The sequence below is a fragment of the Merops nubicus genome, unplaced genomic scaffold, assembly GCF_000691845.1.
Source record: "Merops nubicus isolate BGI_N331 unplaced genomic scaffold, ASM69184v1 scaffold195, whole genome shotgun sequence".
NCBI classification, from domain to species: domain Eukaryota; kingdom Metazoa; phylum Chordata; class Aves; order Coraciiformes; family Meropidae; genus Merops; species Merops nubicus.
In genome coordinates this window covers 83,909-104,790 of record NW_008607467.1, presented here as the reverse complement: position 1 = coordinate 104,790, position 20,882 = coordinate 83,909, and the positions used below count along the sequence as shown (strand labels likewise).

Genomic DNA, 20,882 nt, shown 5'->3' with positions numbered 1-20,882 from the left:
AGGAGGTTCTGGGTCCTGAGAGCAGGACAGCAAAATAGGAGAGACTAGATGCAGCAGAGAAATTCAGCATCTGCACCTTCAGGGATGTCATTTCCAAGCAATCCAGCCAAATCCTGCTAAGGGAGAGGAGGAAAAGGTTCACAGAGGGTATTCCAGCAGTGTCATATCTCTCTCACCAAGCAAAAAGATAGAGGGGTTGGTAACTTTGCAGAAAATCAGAGGATGATCACTAGATCTATCCCTCTTGCAAACAAAGCAACAGGCCAGATAAGTGGACGTAGTGGGATGGAAGGTAACTACAGAGTCACTCAAACACAGTGCTGACAACACAACTGAAATACTAGCAGCTCCCTTAATTTTTTAAGCCTAAAAATAATATGGGTGAAGCGGAGTACATGCCACAAAAGACTCTGAAAGTAAGGCAACGAGTGGACCACTGTACATTAAGACATGACATGCATGGCACAGGCAGAGTAGGCTGTGCTGATGGTGAAGAAATGAGGCTAAGTATGGCAGTGAGCAGCACAGAACCTCCAAAACTGAAATCCCAGCCCTACATATGAAGAATGGTAGTTCTGCATTACTGGAGAGCTATCTCTGTACTCCTGACTGTGCCGCCAGGATGGCAACACCAACCGTAATGTGCAGAGGAAGATGCAGAAAAGCAGTAGAGGCAGAAAACGAGAGTTCATATAGGATTTAAATTACCCCTACACAGACTGGGCAAAATGGGATATAATGCAAAGATCACATTTTTAGCTGGTGTTCAGAGAGCAGCTGCTTAGGAAGCCCAGAAGAACAGATGCAACTCTTAATTTGAAATGACCACAGAGGAGGTTATAGGACAAATTGACAAAAATGAACACTAACAAATTGCAACAACAGATGGTATTCACCCTCCCGGTTCGCAGAGCTCCAGTGTCCAGAGCTGACTACACACATTCAGAAGTGCTCTGCAGTTTCTTTCCTAAAACTGACTTCATACCTGAGGACTGGGGGGTGGTACATAGTGGCAGTGTTCTGTAAAGATCCCAGGTAAGGTCAGGGTACTTACAGGTCTGTAATCTGGTGGCAAATTACAGAAATTACAGAAACAGAGTAAAATCAATAGAAATGCAGTATGTGGAAAGAGTAAACCTGGCTTTTGTAGGATTGCCTCACAGACCTATTGCAGTTCTCTGAAAAGGTCAACCAGCCTGTGGATAAGGGCGATCTGGCTAATACAGTCTGCTTGGATCTCCCAAAGGCTTTTGAGAGGGCCCTCACAAAGGATTTCTTAGGAAACTAAGCAGCCATGGCTTAAGAGGAAATGTTCTTGGATAAACAATTGGTTAAAAGATAAAAATCGAGGGTAGAGGGCAAGATCTTTCTTACAAGAGGGGATTGGCACCAATGGGTTTCCACATGGAGCTTTGCCAGGACACATATTGCGCAACCTGTGTCTAAATGACATGAAGATGTGAGGCAGTAAGGTGACAAGATTATTCAGGAGAGAAAACATGGGAGGCATCTATGAAGAACTACAGAAGGACTTTATTAAACTGAGAGACTTAGTACTAAACCAGTAGAAGAAATTAAATGTAGACAAATGTAATAGTACACATGGGAGAAAATTCCAGTTTTACGTTATAAAATTATGCCATTTGAAGTGTCCGTAGAAATGTCAGCTCCATGTTTGTTCAAAAAGGCAAGCCCTACTCTAGGAATCATTACAAAAGGAGTAAAAAGCAAGTCAAAAAATATACTTTAGAAATATCTACATATATTTCCCTGTCAGCCTCTCCCTCTCTAGAACTTTTGAACTGACAGACCCTATTTGTTGTATGGCATACACCCCTCTCCTTTAAGTGTAACTATTCTAACACTTCTACGGTAACAACACAAGAAAGTAGAGCATGGCAAGCAGCAGCTCTGCAATTCTTTCTGATGTAAGAACTCAAATTGATTCAACCTGATAAATATGTACCTGTCTCCAGAACTCAAGGTATATTTAATAGCTGTTAGAGAAAAAAAGTCATGAAACAGACATCTCTACTAGCAATAAAATCTGTTTTTATTAAAAAAGAAATAACAACCAAGATAACATGCAACAAATAAAAAATAGACACTCGAATTTTAAACACCCATTTTTTTTTCTTCAGTTTTGTGGCTTTTTTTTTAAAGCTACGTACTATCAGTTATGTGGAATTTACCCTGCAATTTACTGTGAGCTGAAGTGACTGACAAGAGCAACCAAGATACCTCAGGCAAACCGGTCACTCTGACTTTTTCTTGCTGTTTTGTGATTAAAGGTTGACCACAAACCCCTTTACTTTCTGCAGAACTACATGCTTGGATGGTTAAATATGAAGGCAATTAACATAGAGATAACATGCATTTAAATGGAGGTCCCATAGACCTCCACCTCCTGACTAAAGCCTTTGCTCTGAAAGCAGACAGCTTAGCAAAAATATTCAATTAATAAAAAGCCGTGAAGGGCAACAAGACCATTTGAATTCATTTAAAAATAAATGATGTTTACTGCTCCATATTTAATAAGTTAATAAACAACAACACCACGATTCATACCACAAGCAATAAGGGCATGTGGCTGAAAGATCTTTATAGAGATCATATTAAATCTAAATAACCTAGTTTTCTCCTTTGTTTAGAATAAGATAGAATAATCTACAACAAATGAAGCAAACAAAGCCTGTCATTGTTTGAGCCCCACCTTTCTTGTCTCTGCCCATGTCCTATCCTAAATGTGACACTAAAACTTGCTGCAGTAACTCGAATCCCCCACCAGAAGCCTCCCTCACTGCTTCCACGCTCCTCTCCAACACTCACCTCGCTCCCAAATTCAATTTTTTGGGTAAAACCAGCACAAGCTCTGGCTCCACCACAGATAGGCAAGTGGTGATTTACTGTGGCTCCTTCATGTGGAGTAAAACTAAAACTATTCCATGTTTCCTTCTGCGGGAGCACAGAGTCTCCACTCTGCATGGCTGCCTGATTTCTGAAAATATTTAACTTGGTAGTATTTGAATGGTCCAGTCCTCTGGTACCTTTGCTTGGAATTGGCCAATATGTCATAAAACTCCGTGTGAACAAAAAATTTACATCTTGGAGACTCTGCAATGGAACTAAGAGATGTGTGGTTTAAAAGAAAAGCAAAAAATAACTATTTGTAATTTTTTAATCAAACTTTCAATTTGGGGGTCCAGGGAAACCACATATCACACCACTGCCATCTAATGGAAGAAAACATCACCTGATCATTGGTCATGAGGAAGACACACTCAGACAAAAAACTATTTCACCAAGAGAGTTGTTTCTACTACCTCTAACATGGGCCTCTTCCTTTTCACATATGTAAGTTTAGATCTCCTCAAAATATTCTGGGTTGAAAAGAGTCACAAAATGTTGTCCAAATGTATGACTATTCTCAAGAGATCTGAAAGACTGGTGGGGGTTTTATTTTTTGGAGAATTCAGTATTTCAGAAAAATATTGTTTAACTCCATTCAAAGTCACAAGATTACTCACAGTACCTAAACTCATTGTGGATCCCGCTCTTTTTCAAAGCCCTGGGCTGCAAAGTCCATAGGACAGGGCTGTCTTTTAATTAATTTTTAGAGAGTACAATTGTTTTTTGTGCCACCACTTAGCACCTAGAGCTTTACTGCTATACAGCCACCATAACCTAAATAGATAAGTGTAATATTAATAATGCCCACCAGTTCCCTCCTCAGAACTGGTGTGGGTGGGTTTTTTTCAGTGTTGAGGGAGCTACATCTTTATTTCAGAGGTTACAATTTTTCTCCTGTGTTGCATATATATTCCTACTCTACACCATCTGCACACAGGCAGCCCTCAAATACCCAGAACGACAGATTTAATAAAAACGATGGCAGTGTAATAGTGTTTTACTTTCACAGTGTATTATCTACCAAGAAAGAGAACATTTACTTAATTCATTTGAGTGATACAGTTCTACTCTTCTAAACAAAAGCCAGGGACGTGCACTAATAGGGGAAATGTGAAGGGTGACTCCTCTGATTGTTGGCATGCTACAGAAGTAAAGTCACACTATAATTAACAGATCTGATTCAGAATGGTTCCTGTTGAGTACCCACGTTCAATAAGAGTCTGTCAATTTGGTTTATTATCAGACTGTCACCATACCAAGCAAGCATTTGTTTTCCACATGCATATGCTGTACACTCTTGAGAGCGCAGAGCAAAACCATCCTGCTGTGCCTCTGCCTGGGGGTCTCCACAGGTCAGCTGATTGGTCTTGCTCTCGTGACTTCTGAGAAACTAACTTCTCAGCAGAGTACCACTGCTTTTAGAAGAGATGACCTGCCTCCAAGGAACCAGAGGCCAAACAGATTTACTGGTATGTGAGATGCTGTATCATGGCAGCAGAGAAAAGAAGTTTACACAAAGTGATTCTGCAAGACAGTGGAAAAAGTCAACACACTGCAGGTAAGTTTTCAACAAAGCTGGTTATGAGCTGCTGTTCAAAGACCAAAAAAGAGATATCTCTTCTCCTCACTTCTGTTATATGTAACAGATATTTCCAAGTCTGCTGAGACCACTAAGAGCCTACTAACATTACTCAGTCCCAAAATGCACTTCAAACACATGCCAAGCTATTGGTAAAGTTTTATACAGACTAATGAATCAAAATATTAATCACTGTGTATAAATGGAAATTTTACTTTTGTATTTCTCTGGAAGGAAACAAAGTTAAACCAATTATTTGCCAGTGATACGGGCCCGCAAATTTTGGAAGGAGTAAATTAAGAATAATCACAGATTAGATATGTCACAGAATACTTGAGCATCTTGTGTCTCCTTACAGAAAATATTTGTTAGGCCATGAGTTCATTTATGAAAATATAATAAACCAGGAAATATTTTATTTAATTGCAAAGAAGCCATTTTAAAAAGCATCTAGGGAACTAATTAAACAGGAGTTTTTTCTGTAGAGGACCAGGCCTTAAACTCAATATGCAATTTTTAGAGGGCTTGATTGAGACAGAGCACTGTTAGACACAGTCAGGAATGTCTTCTGAGGTGCAGTGACATTTTGCAGACGTGGAGGCGGGTATGTCTCCTCACCACAGCAGGGCAGGGGCCAGTGCTGGCATGCTCCAGCTATGATGACTTGCTTGGCATGACTCACCAAATCCTCTCCTGTTTCACCTCAGCAGATGTGGAAAGCATCGAAAATATACAAAGAGAAGAATCTCTACCTCCAAGCAAAAGTGAGATTTTGTGAAATGCTTGCACATTTGCCAACACATGTAATGCTTGTTGGCCAACCCAACAGGTGCCAGGAAAACAGTTCACCCAACAGTATCACACACTGCCACCACTGCTTCCTTATGCTACCTAAACACGTCATCTATAAGTTTAAGAGTATAGCTACATATGTACTTTGAACACATACATGCACTTCCTCCCCCACCTGCCCATCTACTTTCTGGTAAATTCTTAAAATGGTCAGATTTACAGAGAACCACAGTTCATGAGTCTACAGATCAACCAAGCTTTAACTTGATCCAGTAGGATGTGAACTTACAGCACTTCATCCATGAGTGAACAACCTCATGGTTTCTTATAGGCAACTCTTTCCATTTTATTGTGATACATGCCTCCCTTTAGAGTGTTTAGAGGTGTTCTTTAGGTCTGTTTCCCAAAGACTTGTCTCCTCTGTGGTTACATAGTAATATCACTTCTTAATTTAAACAGGGGGGAAAAAAAAAAAAAAAGTCAACCTTTCATTATAAAAAACACAGAGGCAAAACTAAAGTTTCCAAAAAAAGAAAACAAACTAACCCCCCTCAAATATTAACAAATTTTAAACAACCAACTTCATGATGTTTAAGTATATCTATCTCTTGTGATCAAAAAACTCAGAATGGCAAATTTTTTTTTTTTTTTTTCCTTTTTCTTCTTCTTACTGTTTTGCAATGGAAACTTTGTGACACTGCTGAAAACCTTGTCCTTCTAACTCAGGAGATACAAGTTTATCAACTGGCTTGCTAACCAAAATTGGCACAATTTTGGCAGTGTAGTTTGGGCTTTCTGTTCAAGATATCTAAAACCAGAAGGTCCAAATTATTTGGGGCTGCTACAGGTTGGTAGTGCGATGGATCAGCAGAGCCACAGACAAAACTTGCTGAGTGTCTACCCACACTTAGCATCTACCCAGCCTTCACAAACACCTCACTGTCAGAAAACCTGCTGAATTAAAATATTCCATATTGCTACACTTTTAATAACTTTGAAATATTATGCCACTGATTACATAAAACTTCAGAGTGGATCACAAATACAACACAAAAAAGAAATTCAAACAAGCAAACAAAACTAATGGACAAAAAAATCACATCTACTGTCTACCCCAGCATCAAAAATAAGATGGATTTGTTACACAAGTCTAGAGTTTCAAAATTAAATAAGTCTGTTTTACAAATTATTTACTTTCTACAAGATCCATTTCCTCTTGAAGCACGCTGTGCATGCCCTCCTAGTGTGAACTGTTTACAGTCTGTGATCAGGCACAGACCTACTTGGCTGGATTTTTTTTCCCTCAAAATGGCAATTCTGAGAGTCATAAATAACACAGCACAGTTATTGCAATTTAAGCTTATTCCCAATAAATAAAATTTATTAACTAAATTTCTCTCTATGCAGCTTAGCTCTTTCTTCGCTAGCTTATTATTTTACTTAGACTTGCTTCACATTGCTATCACAACAAAACTGTGCCATCTCAAGTATAATAGAAATTAATAAATATCAAGCGAAGATGCATAGTTTCATATGATCACCAATAACATTTTGCTTTCATAGAATACGTACAAAAACATTAATTTCTAAAATTTAAAGTTATGAAAGTATTTTGGCTAGTGTAAGCTCCAAGGTGTATTTACTATATGCTTATAAGATTTGTTTCTGAGAACACCAGAGCAGAAGCCTCCAGCTCATTAAGCTCCAATGCATTAGGGATGCTGGTGAACTTAAGCAGATGAGTAGCAGCATCGAAACAAGGCAGGACAGTCTCCTTTCAGGAGCTATGAAGCACCACTTTATCATGCCATTCCAATTATCTCCCACACTTATAGTAAGCCTCCAGTTATCCCATTTTGTTACACAAATAAGCTATCAATTTATAAAATAGGTCACGGTAAATTTTAAGCCCTGGTCTCAAAATAGTAAGGCAACTGGAGAACTAAAATTGTATGTGATACGTGGTGGGTTAATGCAGATTGACTCACAGCATTTTTTTACCATAAACCCACTACAATCCTAATGACTGCATATCTGCAACCCTTGTCTTCATATTTTAAAAATGAATTTATCATTGCTAACATTTCTCAACAAGAAAAATGTCATAATGAAATATTAAAATTATAAATGGAATCTCTGTAGTTCCCCTCATCATGTGAGGCACATTTCCCTCTTAGGACAAATACTGCTATTTAATAAATCAAGTCACGCATGGTTCGAAAAAATATACATAAAATGAAGAACATGCAGTTAAAGTGTTTGTCTCTTACACATTACTGTGATTCATAGGTTTTATTTATTCAAAAAAAAAAAAAATATCCCACAGGTGGGATTTCAGACTTTTAGCCATTCTCCTGTGCTCATCTTCTAAGGTTCTAGTAAAATGCTGAAAATCATATGAGCTCCTGATTAAACCAGGAAGTAAATCTGCATGCATGCAATTAAAGTGTCTGCAAGGGCAGATGCAGATGACAGTAATTCATACTCTAAGAAATGGGCTTGTGTATTTGGCAGATTAACTGTTCTGTATTCCATTGCTATGAGGTATGGAAACTGTACTGTGAAACAACCATTACTCACTCCCTCAGCCCTGAGCATGTAGGTCTGTCAAAGGCAAGCCAGTCTGGAGAGGGCGGGGGGCATGGGCTGGAAGGAGAGGAGGCTACGCGTGTCAGATTAACGCTTCTCCTGAATGGTTCCTTTTGCTTCGTTTCCCCTACTTTTTAGATCAGCAAATACAGTAGACCCAGAAGGGAAATGTGCAAGGAGGAGAAGGAAAGAGGGGAGGGAAAGGGGAAAGAGCAAAAGCAGCCAAAACTCTCTGACTTGTTCATTAGCGTTTTTGTGTTTGAACATCTGAATGAATCATGTGTCTGTTTTTCATTACTCTCCATATGGGATTGTTCCCTGCTTTGTTCAGTGATCTCTAGTCATTTTGTCATGATTGTGCTTATTTTTTTTATATATTGTTCTATTACAGGGTGATTGTTGCTTCTCCTCTGCCTCACTTAGCAGTTATACCACCAACAAAGAGCAATCTGAAAATGAGAGGTTACGTCAAAAGGTTTCCCTAGTGAACTTCTTTGCAGCATATATGATTACTTTAGACCCAACTGCTTAATTCATACTAGGGAAGAATCCTCAGATAACACTATTTCTTAGCATGACAGGAATGTAGTGGGCGTCTTTTTGAAAATCTGAGGAATACTTGACTTAAAGTCCATTGCAGAGTTTTTTTCTCATTTTTCCGAGAGGAAATCTAGCAGTTCTTGCTAAGCAGTAATGTGTTGTAACAGATCTGCTGTTACATGGGCTAATCAAAATTATTTCTTTGCTATATTAACTATTTTCTACTTTCAGCTCTACTCTATACCTTGGTCAACACACAAATGACACCAGAATAGTTTCTGAAATCTCCAGTCATACGATAACTATTTCCATCATGTACTTTCCACCAGCATCTACCCTACTGCACTGGATACACATCACAGGATGATGTGTTCATTTAACCAGGTATCTTATACCTTTTTTTTTTTTTTTTTTTAATAAAGAATACGGAATGGATGCAGGCTCCAGTGTTCCAGTGTATTGGATTAGACAGACTTTCAACTTCTGGAAAGATCTTAGAGCAAATAGTCATATAAATCCCTTTAAAGGCCCTCAAGAGTAACAGGTGATCAGTATCGTTCAGCATGAACTTAGCAAGAATAAACAATGCCACATCATACTTCCACCTAGAAGCAGGTAACTGGTCTTATGGATAGGTAAATACAGTATATTTTTGTTAAACCTTGGTTGTCTCTCCTAAGTGGAGCAGATGGGAGAAATACAGTCTAGCTAGAACTCCCATGATGTACGTGCCAAACTGATTAGCAGATCCAATTTAAAATAGAAGTTCTCAATGGCTCAGTGTTACACTACCTGGTATAGTGAGATGGTTTCCTTAAAAGTGTTCCCCAGGTCTGTTATTATTCAGTCTTTTCCAAATTATCTTGTCCAGTGGATTAAAGAAACCATTTATTAACTGTGAAGAGGATACTACAGAGGTAAGTGCTGCAAACACTCTGGAGACTTAAGATTTGAGAATAATCTTAGCAAATTAAGGAGTAGCTTGGAAAAAAATAGGATAAAGTTCAACACAGACAAATGAAAAGTACTAGCCTTAGGAGGGAATAATCAACAGTGCAGAGCACACAATAAGGAATGTCTGGCTGGCAGCAGCACTGGAGAAAAGAATAACAGAAGCAGGGGCTGCAGAGAATCTCTTAGCATAAATCAGCACTGTTGTGCTCATGCAACACCCTGTGCCTCAAAAATGTATCTATATCTTAAATACACAGAGTTATTTACATGGATATATCAGCAAAGAAGAGTGTGCTGGTTTTGGCTGGGATGGAGTTAATTCTCTTCACAGTAGCTGATACAGGGCTTTGTTTTGGATTTGTGCTGAAAACAGAGTTGGTAATACAGGGATGTTTTCGTTACTGCTCAGCAGTGCTTGCAGAGTCCAGGCCTTTTCTGTGTCTCACCCCACCCCACCAGTGGGCAGGCTGGGGGTGCACATGAAGTTGGGAGGGGATGCAGCTGGACAGCTGACCCCAACTGACCAAAGGCACATTTCAGTCCATATGACATCATGACCAGCATAAATAGCTGGGGGAAGACATTCAGAGGTACTGTGTTTGTCTTCCCAAGTAACCATTACACTATGAGGGAGCCTGCCGCCCTGAAGATGGCTGAACCCCTGCCTGCCAGTGGGAAGGGTGAATGGATTCCTTGGTTTGCCTTGAGTGTGTGCACAGCTTTGGCTTTACCTGTTAAACTGTCTTGATATCAACCCATGAGTTTTCCCTTTTACTCTTCTGATTGTCCCCTCCATGCCACTGGAGGACGGAGGGGCTGAGCGGTGCTGCGTGGGGTTAAACCACAGCAAGGAGAGTCATGTGATCACAGGGAAGACAAATGAATAACCTCCCCACACTATTTAAAACAGCAAGATTTAGGCCTTCTGATATCCTATGTCGGGCTCTAAGCTCTTCAAGTACGAAGTGAACTAATTAGAGAGAATCCAGAGAAGTGCAATATAATCAGAAACTTAAATTGCCTTTAAGGAAAAAGTGAAAGGACAGGTGTTTAGTCTAAGGAAAAGACAGAGCAGATGCATAGCAGTCTTCAAATACGTATGTCTGCTGCAAAGAGGAAAGGAATAAACTGTTCTGCATGTCTACTGGGGATAAGAAAAGAAGCAATAGGCTTAAATTGCATCAAGTTTAGACATTAGGAACGCTTCATTATAGTGAGGCGAGGGAGTGCAATCACAGATTGCCTGAGGAGCTTGAGGTATCTCCACCACTGGAAGTCTTTGAGCAAAGGTTACAGAGCACCCTTCAGCACTGGGTTAGAGCTGAACCTACCCCAAGGCAGGTCCTGACCTCCTCAGGTCCCTTCCACTTCTGATTCCTGGGAAGCCTGTTTTTTGGTTGTTTATTTTTCTCCCACACTTACTGACGAGGAAGGGAATTGTACCCAGCATTTGAAGCAGCAAATTGTCTATTCTTAATATGCCACAATGCTTACTGTTAATAAATCCAATTATGTTTACGATCTTTTAATGGTACCACTTATGTCATAAAGATCCATCTTTGAAAATACAAATAAATATCTCTGCCCTACAGTGTAATACAACAGTGTGAAAGCAAACTTACAAAATTCCAGCTCACTGTTATATGGCCTCTACTACAATAATCTCAAAGCTAACTACAATATAGAGAATACCAAACCCAGATGTTTTTCTTTCTCAAAATTCTACCATTCATATTTTTCACAATCTTTTCACTTCACATTTTGTGTTTTGTAAACAGTTCTACTCCCCTCCTTGTTTACTGCTGGCAAGGGGAACAGAAGGGAGTTCTGACCATATGGTACCATGTTTGTGGAGTGGTTACCAACTCAAAAACAAAGCAAAAAGTTAAGAACAATCATCAAGCACACTTCTCCCAGATTCCTCCCACCAACCCTTAGGCATTCAGCTGAAGCATCTACTCTGACAACACAGTGGTCTCAGACAACCAAGATCAATGGAGACAAACACACTTCTCTCTCCCACAGACTTCATTTCATTATTCAATATACAGCCCAGTTAAAGTCCAACTCCATCTGCTTGATTTGTGTTACCATTTCAGACAAGTAAATTTCAGAAAAAAAAAAAGATTAAAAAAGGATGGATTTGACATATGAGAGAACAGAAAACACCTCAGTTTTGTATGGCTGTGTGACATGGACCTACACGTCCCTGTCCCCAAAGCAAAATCTTAACTGCCATGTCAGACAGTGAAGAGTGTTCCAGAGGTAACACCAACCTACCTGATCACATACTTCCTATTTCTCATCCCTCACATGAGCAGCTCAGGTCCCTCCACCTGAGTGCTATCTGCAAGTAGTCCTACCCCAAAGCCCTTCCTATCCCACTGCAGCACCCTTCCTTCCTGTTAAACCACCTCAGAGACCATTGATTCATTCAGACCCTTTGTAGTCCCATCATGCTGCAAGTCTCTCTCTCCCTGTAGCTCCCCACACTGCAACTTGCCTCCAAAACTCAAATCTCCTGGCCACGCAGCAGCCAGCAGCAGACACATCAGTCTCCTCCCAGCTTTGAAACTGCAGCACTCACCTCTGTACCCTCCCAGCCACCCTGCCAGGGCTCTCTGCACTTGGCCCAGCCTGTCTTCCCACAAGGGTATTTCTTCACGTTATAATCAAACCAAAGCAAAACAGAAAAACCCAAACCAAACCAACCAGGTTTTGTTCCTGGTGTAATATTCAAGGAAATACAGAAAGAGTGGATGTAATTAGAAGCCTGTCAGAACAGTGCTCCCAAGGAAGGAAAATTCATGTCCAGCAGCATCACTTCTGAAGATGGCCCATGACCGATCGGCTTGGTGGAGTTTTCTTAGACTACAACTGGAGTCTTCCAGCATGCTTTTCTCTTGAGTGGCTAATGAAGGCTGCTGTGGCAGGCAACAGTAGAGGCATACACTTCAACAGCCTGCAAGAACATCACTGGTACAGCTGGCAGGATTTTGCCCCACCTCATAATTTCCCCAAATGTCTTCCCCCGCTGCTTCTCTTTGCACACTATCTGTGGCTACTCATGAAATACTGTTGTACTGCAAGGCTTTCTTTTTACTAACTCATGTAGAAATGCTGTCCAGAATGTGCTTCTTATTCAGAAGAACCCACTTTAGTAGATCTTATTACTTCAAAGGATTCTGTATATCACTAGTGTAAAGTTATAGTCATTTTAAAGCAGAGCTTCTCCCCCAGAGACTTGATGACTCTTCATGCCTGTAAATGCATAATTCTAATACTGAGATACTACTAGACAAGTTAGTCAACATTTATCTAGGCAAATACAGCCACACATAACATATAGCTACAAATAACATGCTATAATTCACTAAATAAATGTTTTCATGCATTGGTTGGAAAATTAAGAACATAAAATTGGAAAGGGAATCATTTTCATATCTTGGTATTGCAACTTGTGGATCTACTTGTGTCATAAAGAATATTTTCTTCTTCCAATAGTGTAGGCCAAGACTTCACAAAAATAGAAAAATTAAATGAGGTTTTGCTTGGGAAACTTTTCCCAAACATTTTTCATTTTTATATACAAAATCAATTTGCATCACTGATGATATCATTCAAATCAGACAGCACTATGTAGTTAGAAGGTAATTTACTTTTCTGCTGAAGCAATTTGATACTTGTTCTGATTTGTGATTTTCATTTTGTTTGTTAATGAAAAAAATTAATGAGCAATGTTACTGGAAACACAACTCAAAGCTTTGGCATTATTAAATACGTTTGTAATACATCATACATTATGTCGATGGCACAGTTGGAGCCAGAGCATTGGCAGTCAAGCCACCAGTCAATCATTCACACAGACAATGAACTGACAGGGCAGATGTTTTGCACATACCTTTGCACTGATTTGTGTTTTTGTCAAGAATTGCCTTTGTGGATACAATTTTCCCATACCTATGGAGAAAACAAAATACAGAAATATGCGTTATTATATTTTAATAATGTATATAGTTATTTTTGCACAAGTATACTAGGAAGAGATCTAGTGCGTTTGAAAAATATTTGCCTGATGCTCCTGGAGAGGTTCCTTCTGCCACTGTAGTTCAGCAAACACCTTTAGAGTTCATCTGAAAGCACCGGTCGTTTGCCACAGCCTGTCCAGCTCTGGTCACCGTGCTGCACAATCAGCAGAAATCCCAATTATAAGTAAGGGCTTCAGGACTTAGAATCATAGAATCCTTTAGGTTGGAAGAGACCTGTAAGATCATCAAGTCCAGCCATCAAGCCAACACTACTAAGTCCTCTGCTAAACCAGAATCAGACTTCTGCACTAGTAAAGACGTTGCTTTTTTTAAATTAATTCTACCTGCTTAGAAATATTTTTTTCATTTTTTATATTTTCATTTTTAGCTGCCAAACATGGTTTGTTTTAATGCAGATGGACCAGATTCCTCCAGAATTAACAAAACGGCAGGAATTACAGTCATTTTTTTACATGCATGCACACACAACTGTGCTCATGTGTGCATCCATGCCTGCACATATACACTCTAAACTTCTGTTTTGGATAAACAGAAGCTTTGAGGTTTATGTGCATCTTCTAGCTCTTCCAAAGATTAATGTTAATACTTATTTTAATTTCTGTTACCTTCAGTAGATAGCATGGTACTGCACTGCAGTTTGGTAGAATCAGTGTGACGAAGATGAAATTTAGGCAGCTACAACTTGTTGCATTAAGCAACTAGACCACAGAATAGATATCTGTCTTTACCTCACAGAGGTTAAGACTAAAAATACAAACTTAATAGTAAGTATAACAAAACCCTAATAAAAGATCACAGAAGATGGCATTTACAGTTGAATATAAGCCTTCAGGAAAATACGGAAAATAATTTTATTTCTCAAGTCACTGATATGTCTTGGTCTCTGCTTTATTGGAGAGGACTTCCTCTAAAATGTCCTTTCCCAGAGTTTTTTTTAAAAAGCATTACTGGTACTCTCATAGACTGGGCTTTCATTTGGAAGACGTTCCCATGGAATACAAACTTCACCATCAATGAAGGATGCATTAATATAACAGTTTATAATACAATTGTATCTTCTAATGGTAAAGCAACACACATGGCGAACAACCAACAGTTCACCTATTATAAACTACTGAAGTATATTGCAGAACAATTTTTATTTGGCTAACCTTTACTAAAAGCAATATAAATTTGCAAACATCTAAATATCATGAAGGGGAAGCAGCACCAACAGGAAAGACTGAGAAGAGCCCACCTAAACACAGTTTTTGGTACTAGGAGAAAAGATTTGAGCCAGTTTTGTGCCTGACAAAGTTCTCAGCTGGTTTTCACACTGACTGACACATAACCACTCAGCTTTAGATGAAGACCACTGTCTCTCCATCTCTTTTTACTCTGTTTCCATGACTGATGCAAAGTCATGGAAACTTAATTCCCCTAAGAAGCCACGAAGGCGTTTGTTTCCACTTGACTTTCATTGTGGGGAGGAAAAACATGCTTTGCTTTGTTTTACTTCAGACTGAAATCAGTCAGGAGGCAAACTGACCTAAAGACATGAATAGTTTGTGAAATCTAAGTTAAGACTCAAAATTCAGCAATCTTTTAGGGAAAAAAAAAAAAAAATCATAAAAGCCTCCCTATGCTCCACAGGCTCCCTTTTTTTGGTGGCTCTGTAGACACACAGGAGTTTGTGCTCTGAAGGTGGGTGTAATCCATTGTACACTCCACCGTGACAGGTACATGGGCAGGTAGTTGTGAGTCTATTTTGGCATAGATGGCTTCTCTCCAAACACATATGTAACAAATTTAATGTTAACCATGAGCACACACGCTTTTCTAACCTCTTGTGTTTCCAGAATTGGGGCCTTTGTATTCACTATGTTCCACTTAATTTTATAATTCTTCATGGTAATACCTGAAGTTGATTTTGGCCTCAAAGACATTAGAGTACATATCTTAAGAATGCAAAGTCAAATTCTCTGCCAGTGTGATTTATGGTGGTTCAGTGGGCCAACTTACCCAACAGGAAATCTGGCCCATGTAGTGCATCTTCATTTATATGATTTATTTATATTTAAAATCAAATACATGAAAAACATGCAAAAACATGCCTATCTTGTACAGTAAAGGGCCTCTGACAGATACATGGAACAAGAATCCAACAAAAATCAGCGGCTAGCCCACAACAACCTCAAATAAAACACAACCCCTACCTAAACTTCCGCCAACAAAAACTAACACCCAGCCTCCATTTCAGTCCAGCCCCTCCTAATGAATTGATATGTTGTTTAATCCAAGTCACGTGAGAGCTAGAAGTTAACACTTCTTGCCAACAGGAACAGGCTTTTGTGGTTCCACTGCTTTTATAACAGATTTCCAGAGTTATTTTCTACATACTGTGATCCTGCAAACACTTAGTTACACTAGAAATTTTCCTCACAGAAGTAATTCTGTCCAGTCCAGGAGAGGTTTCCTCCCTCACGTAAAGTTACATGTACACCTTCACATTTGCAAAAACAGACATCAGAGTGTAAGAGCCACCACAATAACAAACACTGTTATAGGCAATTAGCCATATGCAGGCAATTTAATCTACTGCTACAAACCTTGAGTGCTAGCACACGAAAGCAATTGGAATTAATTTGGACATTGCTTTCCTAAATATTTCAAGTAATTATTTTACAGTACTCAGAACATCAGTTTTGATGAAGAATGTTAGTTTGTATGCTATGTGAAATCAGGAAGGTATTTTGCTCCTCCAAATGTAATCATATTACCTTCTTGCATGCATGGAGAGTAATATTAAGCTATGTATCCTCTCCAAAGCTGCTTGGCTTTCTGTTTGTGCGACTTTCAACTGTGATTTCATTCACACAAGTACCAAAAATGTATTTTTCAATGAGAATACCCACAGAAACAAGGATAAAGTGCATCACAAGAGCCGGCTTCTTGTTCTCTTCTATTTAAATTGAAACTACTATAACATTCAACAGCCTGCACACCTCTGTTCTACAAACTACTGATATCACAGTAAAAGATACCAGGTATGGTTTGCTTGTCATAAGAAAATATAAGAAGCATTTAAATTCCTCCTCAGTTACGGTGCACAGAGGTATTCTTTCAAAGATTTTGAAACAAAAATTCTAGTCAGAAAAAGATAATTGTGTAATTGAGTGGATTTTGATGCCTTACTACTGACCCTTCAACGTAATGACTCTATCATTAAGGATAACGTGCATCACAATATCCAAGGGAAATGACATAACGAATCTGTGAGATGGTTACATCAAGAACGTTTCTAACTAACATCTGAACTGAAATCACTATTCAAAAGATTTCCAGACATACACTGTGTGTTCTTTTTCATTGCACTCTTCCTGAAGTGTTATCTAAATACATAGTAAGCACAAACAATATTGTTTATATGTTTTGGGTTTTTTAAATCCTTTTACTCCCTTATGCTTTCAGTCACGCTTTTCATACTTTTCTGTGTAATAATTTTCATTTAAAACCAGGTGGACAGATATCTGAAAGAGCTTCCATGTCAGGAGCAACTACACAGACTAGGACTTCAACTCATTAAAGGACCTGTGCAGCGAGATGATGACTAGTTGTCTTCGTTGTTTCCCAAAATACATAAGGACTGTCAATAAAATTATAAGGTTTAAAAACTGCAGTGCTCTACTTCCCCAGAATGGAAAGTCACTTGTGAAACTCATTGCCACAGCTTGTGCTGGTGCCCCAAAGACCCTGTCTCTACAAAAACCTAAAGGACAGCTTCCAGGATGGAAAATCTGCAATGAAATTAAAAGCAAAAACATGTGTGGCCTTGGAAGTCCCATACTGCCAGAAACTAGGACAGGATATCAGAGTAGTATCATCACATGTTGTCCCTGTTTTAACATCAGGCACCTCCACAGCTGCTGAAACAAATTCCTGTCTGACTCAGGGCAGCCATTCCTACATTCCAAGGGAACATTAATTTGGGGGCAGAAATACCTTCTTACAAACATAAACGTTTTTACTTTCTCTTGTATATATCAGTTTGGGTGACATTGTTTAAGTCATCTCACGCCCACCATTAAAATTACAAAGGTCACTTAAAAACACTTCACTCAGAAACAGCAGTAACAGACATCAGACTATGTGAAGATTGCCCACTGCTGTGCAGAGAGAACCAACCTCCGTGCTTAGTGTCCCAGCTACAGAGCAATATCAAAAACCCCCCTCAAGAGCCCCATCCCACGGCACCTCACATTTTCTGATTACTCAGCAGACTCAGGAAGGATACAAGCAATGAAAAATAAGGCCTTAACGCACATCAGAGTTGCAGTATCAATAGATTGTTTCAAGAGCTAGCAGGCCGACAGTCGATCAGCACTTAGACTGCAGACAAAGCTTGACCTGGTCGCTCCTGAGAAGTTACTTGATAACTGCTGTTAAAATGGAGATAGCTCCTGAAAGAAGCACTTCACGTGCAAGTGATACCATTTGCAAGGTGCTGGAGCTCCACTCCTTGTGTACGCTAATCACAAAAGGACAGAATTTGCTGCTTCACATCACACAGAGGATTTGAGCCATTTCTGCTTCTGCCTTTAGCAAGCTGGGGATGCAGGGAAAGCAAGTAGGCGACGAGGGTTAGAAGGCAAGTGATATTTAGCTGGGGGCTAGCTCAAGGCAGAGGATCCAGGTGTGGCCCACCCCACTGCTGGCAGGCGGTACACACAGGTGGGAAGCCTGCTGAGGGACAGCCGCCACTGGGAACTGCTGAGCCAAGGAACCGACTTCCTGGGAGGCCACACTGCTTCGGGCCACTCAGCCTTTTCAGCTTTCCCACTGCATTATGGAAAACAAAAGTCTCTGGGATAGCCCAGCAACAGAAAAAGGCCATCGGAGCGGGCAGGCCGAGTCATTCGCCACTCGCCCAACAGTGCTACGCACACGCTGCCACCCTCACCTATAAGCTGGTGGGTGCACAGGCAGGTACAAAACACAGCTTTTGTCCAACTCCAGTTACTGCTCCTATGTTTTAAATAAAAGTGAAGCTTGGGATTTGGATTTAAACCCAAGTTACCACTGTGCAGAGTTCTTCCTTGCTTAGTTAAAACAACAGAGTTACCATGTAATTTCCAAGTTCAGAGCTTAATAATTATATCCCCAGCATTAGGGTTCACTCAAGGCCTCATGCCTTGCTCAGAGCACAATTCACTCAGCTGAAAACAGTATGCATTTCTGGGCATTTAGGTAATATATGCTTTTATCTTGGGAACTTTTTTACAGGGATGAATTTGACCAGGAGTAATTGGATTTAGATAAGCAACTCTGAGGCTCTTTCATTCTTCTGAATTAATATATAAATAGCATAACTGGGTTTATTTTGTTTAAAGCAGACTCTATTAGGAGAATCGTGGATTTCAGGAGAAAAAAAAATGTCCACATTATAAAGGCCTAAAGTACAGAAAGAACTGTTGCTGGGTTTCTCAGAGAAGTTACTTCTGTAGTATACTGCTACATGAACTTAGGACATCCAAATACACACGAAAGAGAAATTCATTCAATGAAAACTCTGATTTCCATGATCATTTCTGGGCATTTCATCTACTGCACGACATTTTAAATGCTTGTATGTTTTCTCAATAATACAAGAGATTACTATTCTATCTATGACTGAGCTGTTTTTTGTCGTTTCTCTCTATTTTTAATTAAAAAAGGAAATGTTAACAGTAAACTTTTTTATTCACACAAAATTCAATAAAAAAATTCATGCCATTTAGAGCACCTTTTATTTTCACAGACCAGGGCATGGCTTGAGGAATAAGCAGAAGGAGGTATTTGCAAGAAACCTACGGTGTACTGGATTAACAAAACCATACTTCTGTAACAGTTTAACATCTGGTTGCTCTGTCTTCTCTACTTACTTCAGTCTGTCTGTCAAGTATACAAAAATCATTCCTCCACTAAACATAATACAAATTAATACAGCAATTTAGAGTAACAACTTGTCCAAGAGTTTCAAAAATGCCACAGAAAAGGGGAATGAGAGGGCTGAGGGGAGCGGTGCACCTCTTAAATCCTTTGGTTGTACATCTAAAATGGTCCTGCACTTTCAGAAGGGCTCCCAAGTCATTAGCACTGAACTCTCTAAGGACAGGTGTTGCTTGGCAATTTTGAAACTCAGACCATGTATTCCTCTTCCTAAGAACGCAGTCAGGAGTCCAGTTTTAAGCAGACAGTAATGAATGCTGAAGCATCTATGAGAAGTGAATTTTCAAGAGAATGTGAGCTGATGAACCACTAAGGGAACGCATGCATATTCATAATATCTTCTGATACAGATATTTACTACTAAGCGTGCAGTGATTTGACTCACACGTGGGCCTATTATTCACCTCGTGTCCACTGCAAATACATTTTTCAGAAGTAGGAGACAAAAAAACTCTATAAAACCCATAAAATAACCATATGCAGATGGCTATGAACACTATTATTGCTTTAGAAAAATAAAACCCAAGATCATGGCATTCTCTTGAATAAAAGCTCCATGTTAGGAAGAAATTACCTAAGATGCTATTTCAGACTATGGATCATGAGTTTTACTCTATACCGCATTTACAGATCATATTTAGAAACCCTGCTTTTCAGGAGAAGATGCAAGCACCATTTAGCTCAAATCACAGGTCTCTAATACAGCCCTGGAGCAGCTGTGTTAGTCCTTTCGGTGCTCTTTCACTGAAGGACATGGGAAACTTGATAGTGTTAGTGAAGTCTGCTTCTTGTAAAATTTCAACAAACTAGGACAGAGAATACTGTAAATAAACCTCTTAGGACACATGTAGAAACACCTAAAATCAACAAATCTTTCCCCTGTTAAAATGCAAGCTTTTATTTCCAATGTCCCTAAAATCTACTGCTATTAAAGCACAAGAATGCACCTTGTCTTAACCTTCACCATAAAGGTGTCTCACATTTAGAAATTTATTTACAAGAGAACGCAAGAAAGGCAAGTCACATTTCCCACTCGGGCTGATCTGCATTCAAATACTTAAACACATGCACATTCACTTCTGGAAAAACAGTCCCACATGAAAGCATAAAGAATCTGGAGATTTACTGTAACTGTTTTCAGTACTTGGGAAATTAAGCCAGGTAAGCAGAAGTTAAAGTAGCTGAAATTTAAAGAGATACTAAATTTCTGGAAGGAGAAAGAATTTGAACTTTCAGACCTGTAAGAAGGGTATCACTTTAGTAGTTCAAAGGTAACTTGTCCTGTAGCCTTGTTCCTTTCCTTACCAAAATTAAAATAAGTTTGTCTGCTTATAGATGAAATTAAGTGGTTTGATCCGTTACTTGCAGAAATCAAAGGCAGCTTTTTCATTGACTTCAGCAGGTACAAACTCAAATCCTATTCACAGTGCTTATAATAAGGCTACAGATTTGTCACACCCTTGATACCCAAGACAGAATAAAATGCCACTTAGAAAACTCAC

The 20,882-nt window shown here is 39.3% G+C and overlaps 1 protein-coding gene across 1 annotated transcript in view; it reads right to left on the bottom strand.

The window, feature by feature from the left end:
* Positions 1–20,882, bottom strand: part of LOC103772597 (RNA-binding motif, single-stranded-interacting protein 3) — a 352,252-nt gene that overhangs the window by 310,761 nt on the left and 20,609 nt on the right. The window contains exon 2 of the mRNA XM_008939933.1: positions 13,266–13,324. Coding sequence (XP_008938181.1) covers positions 13,266–13,324 — 59 coding nt within the window. The remainder of the gene's footprint in view (positions 1–13,265; positions 13,325–20,882) is intronic.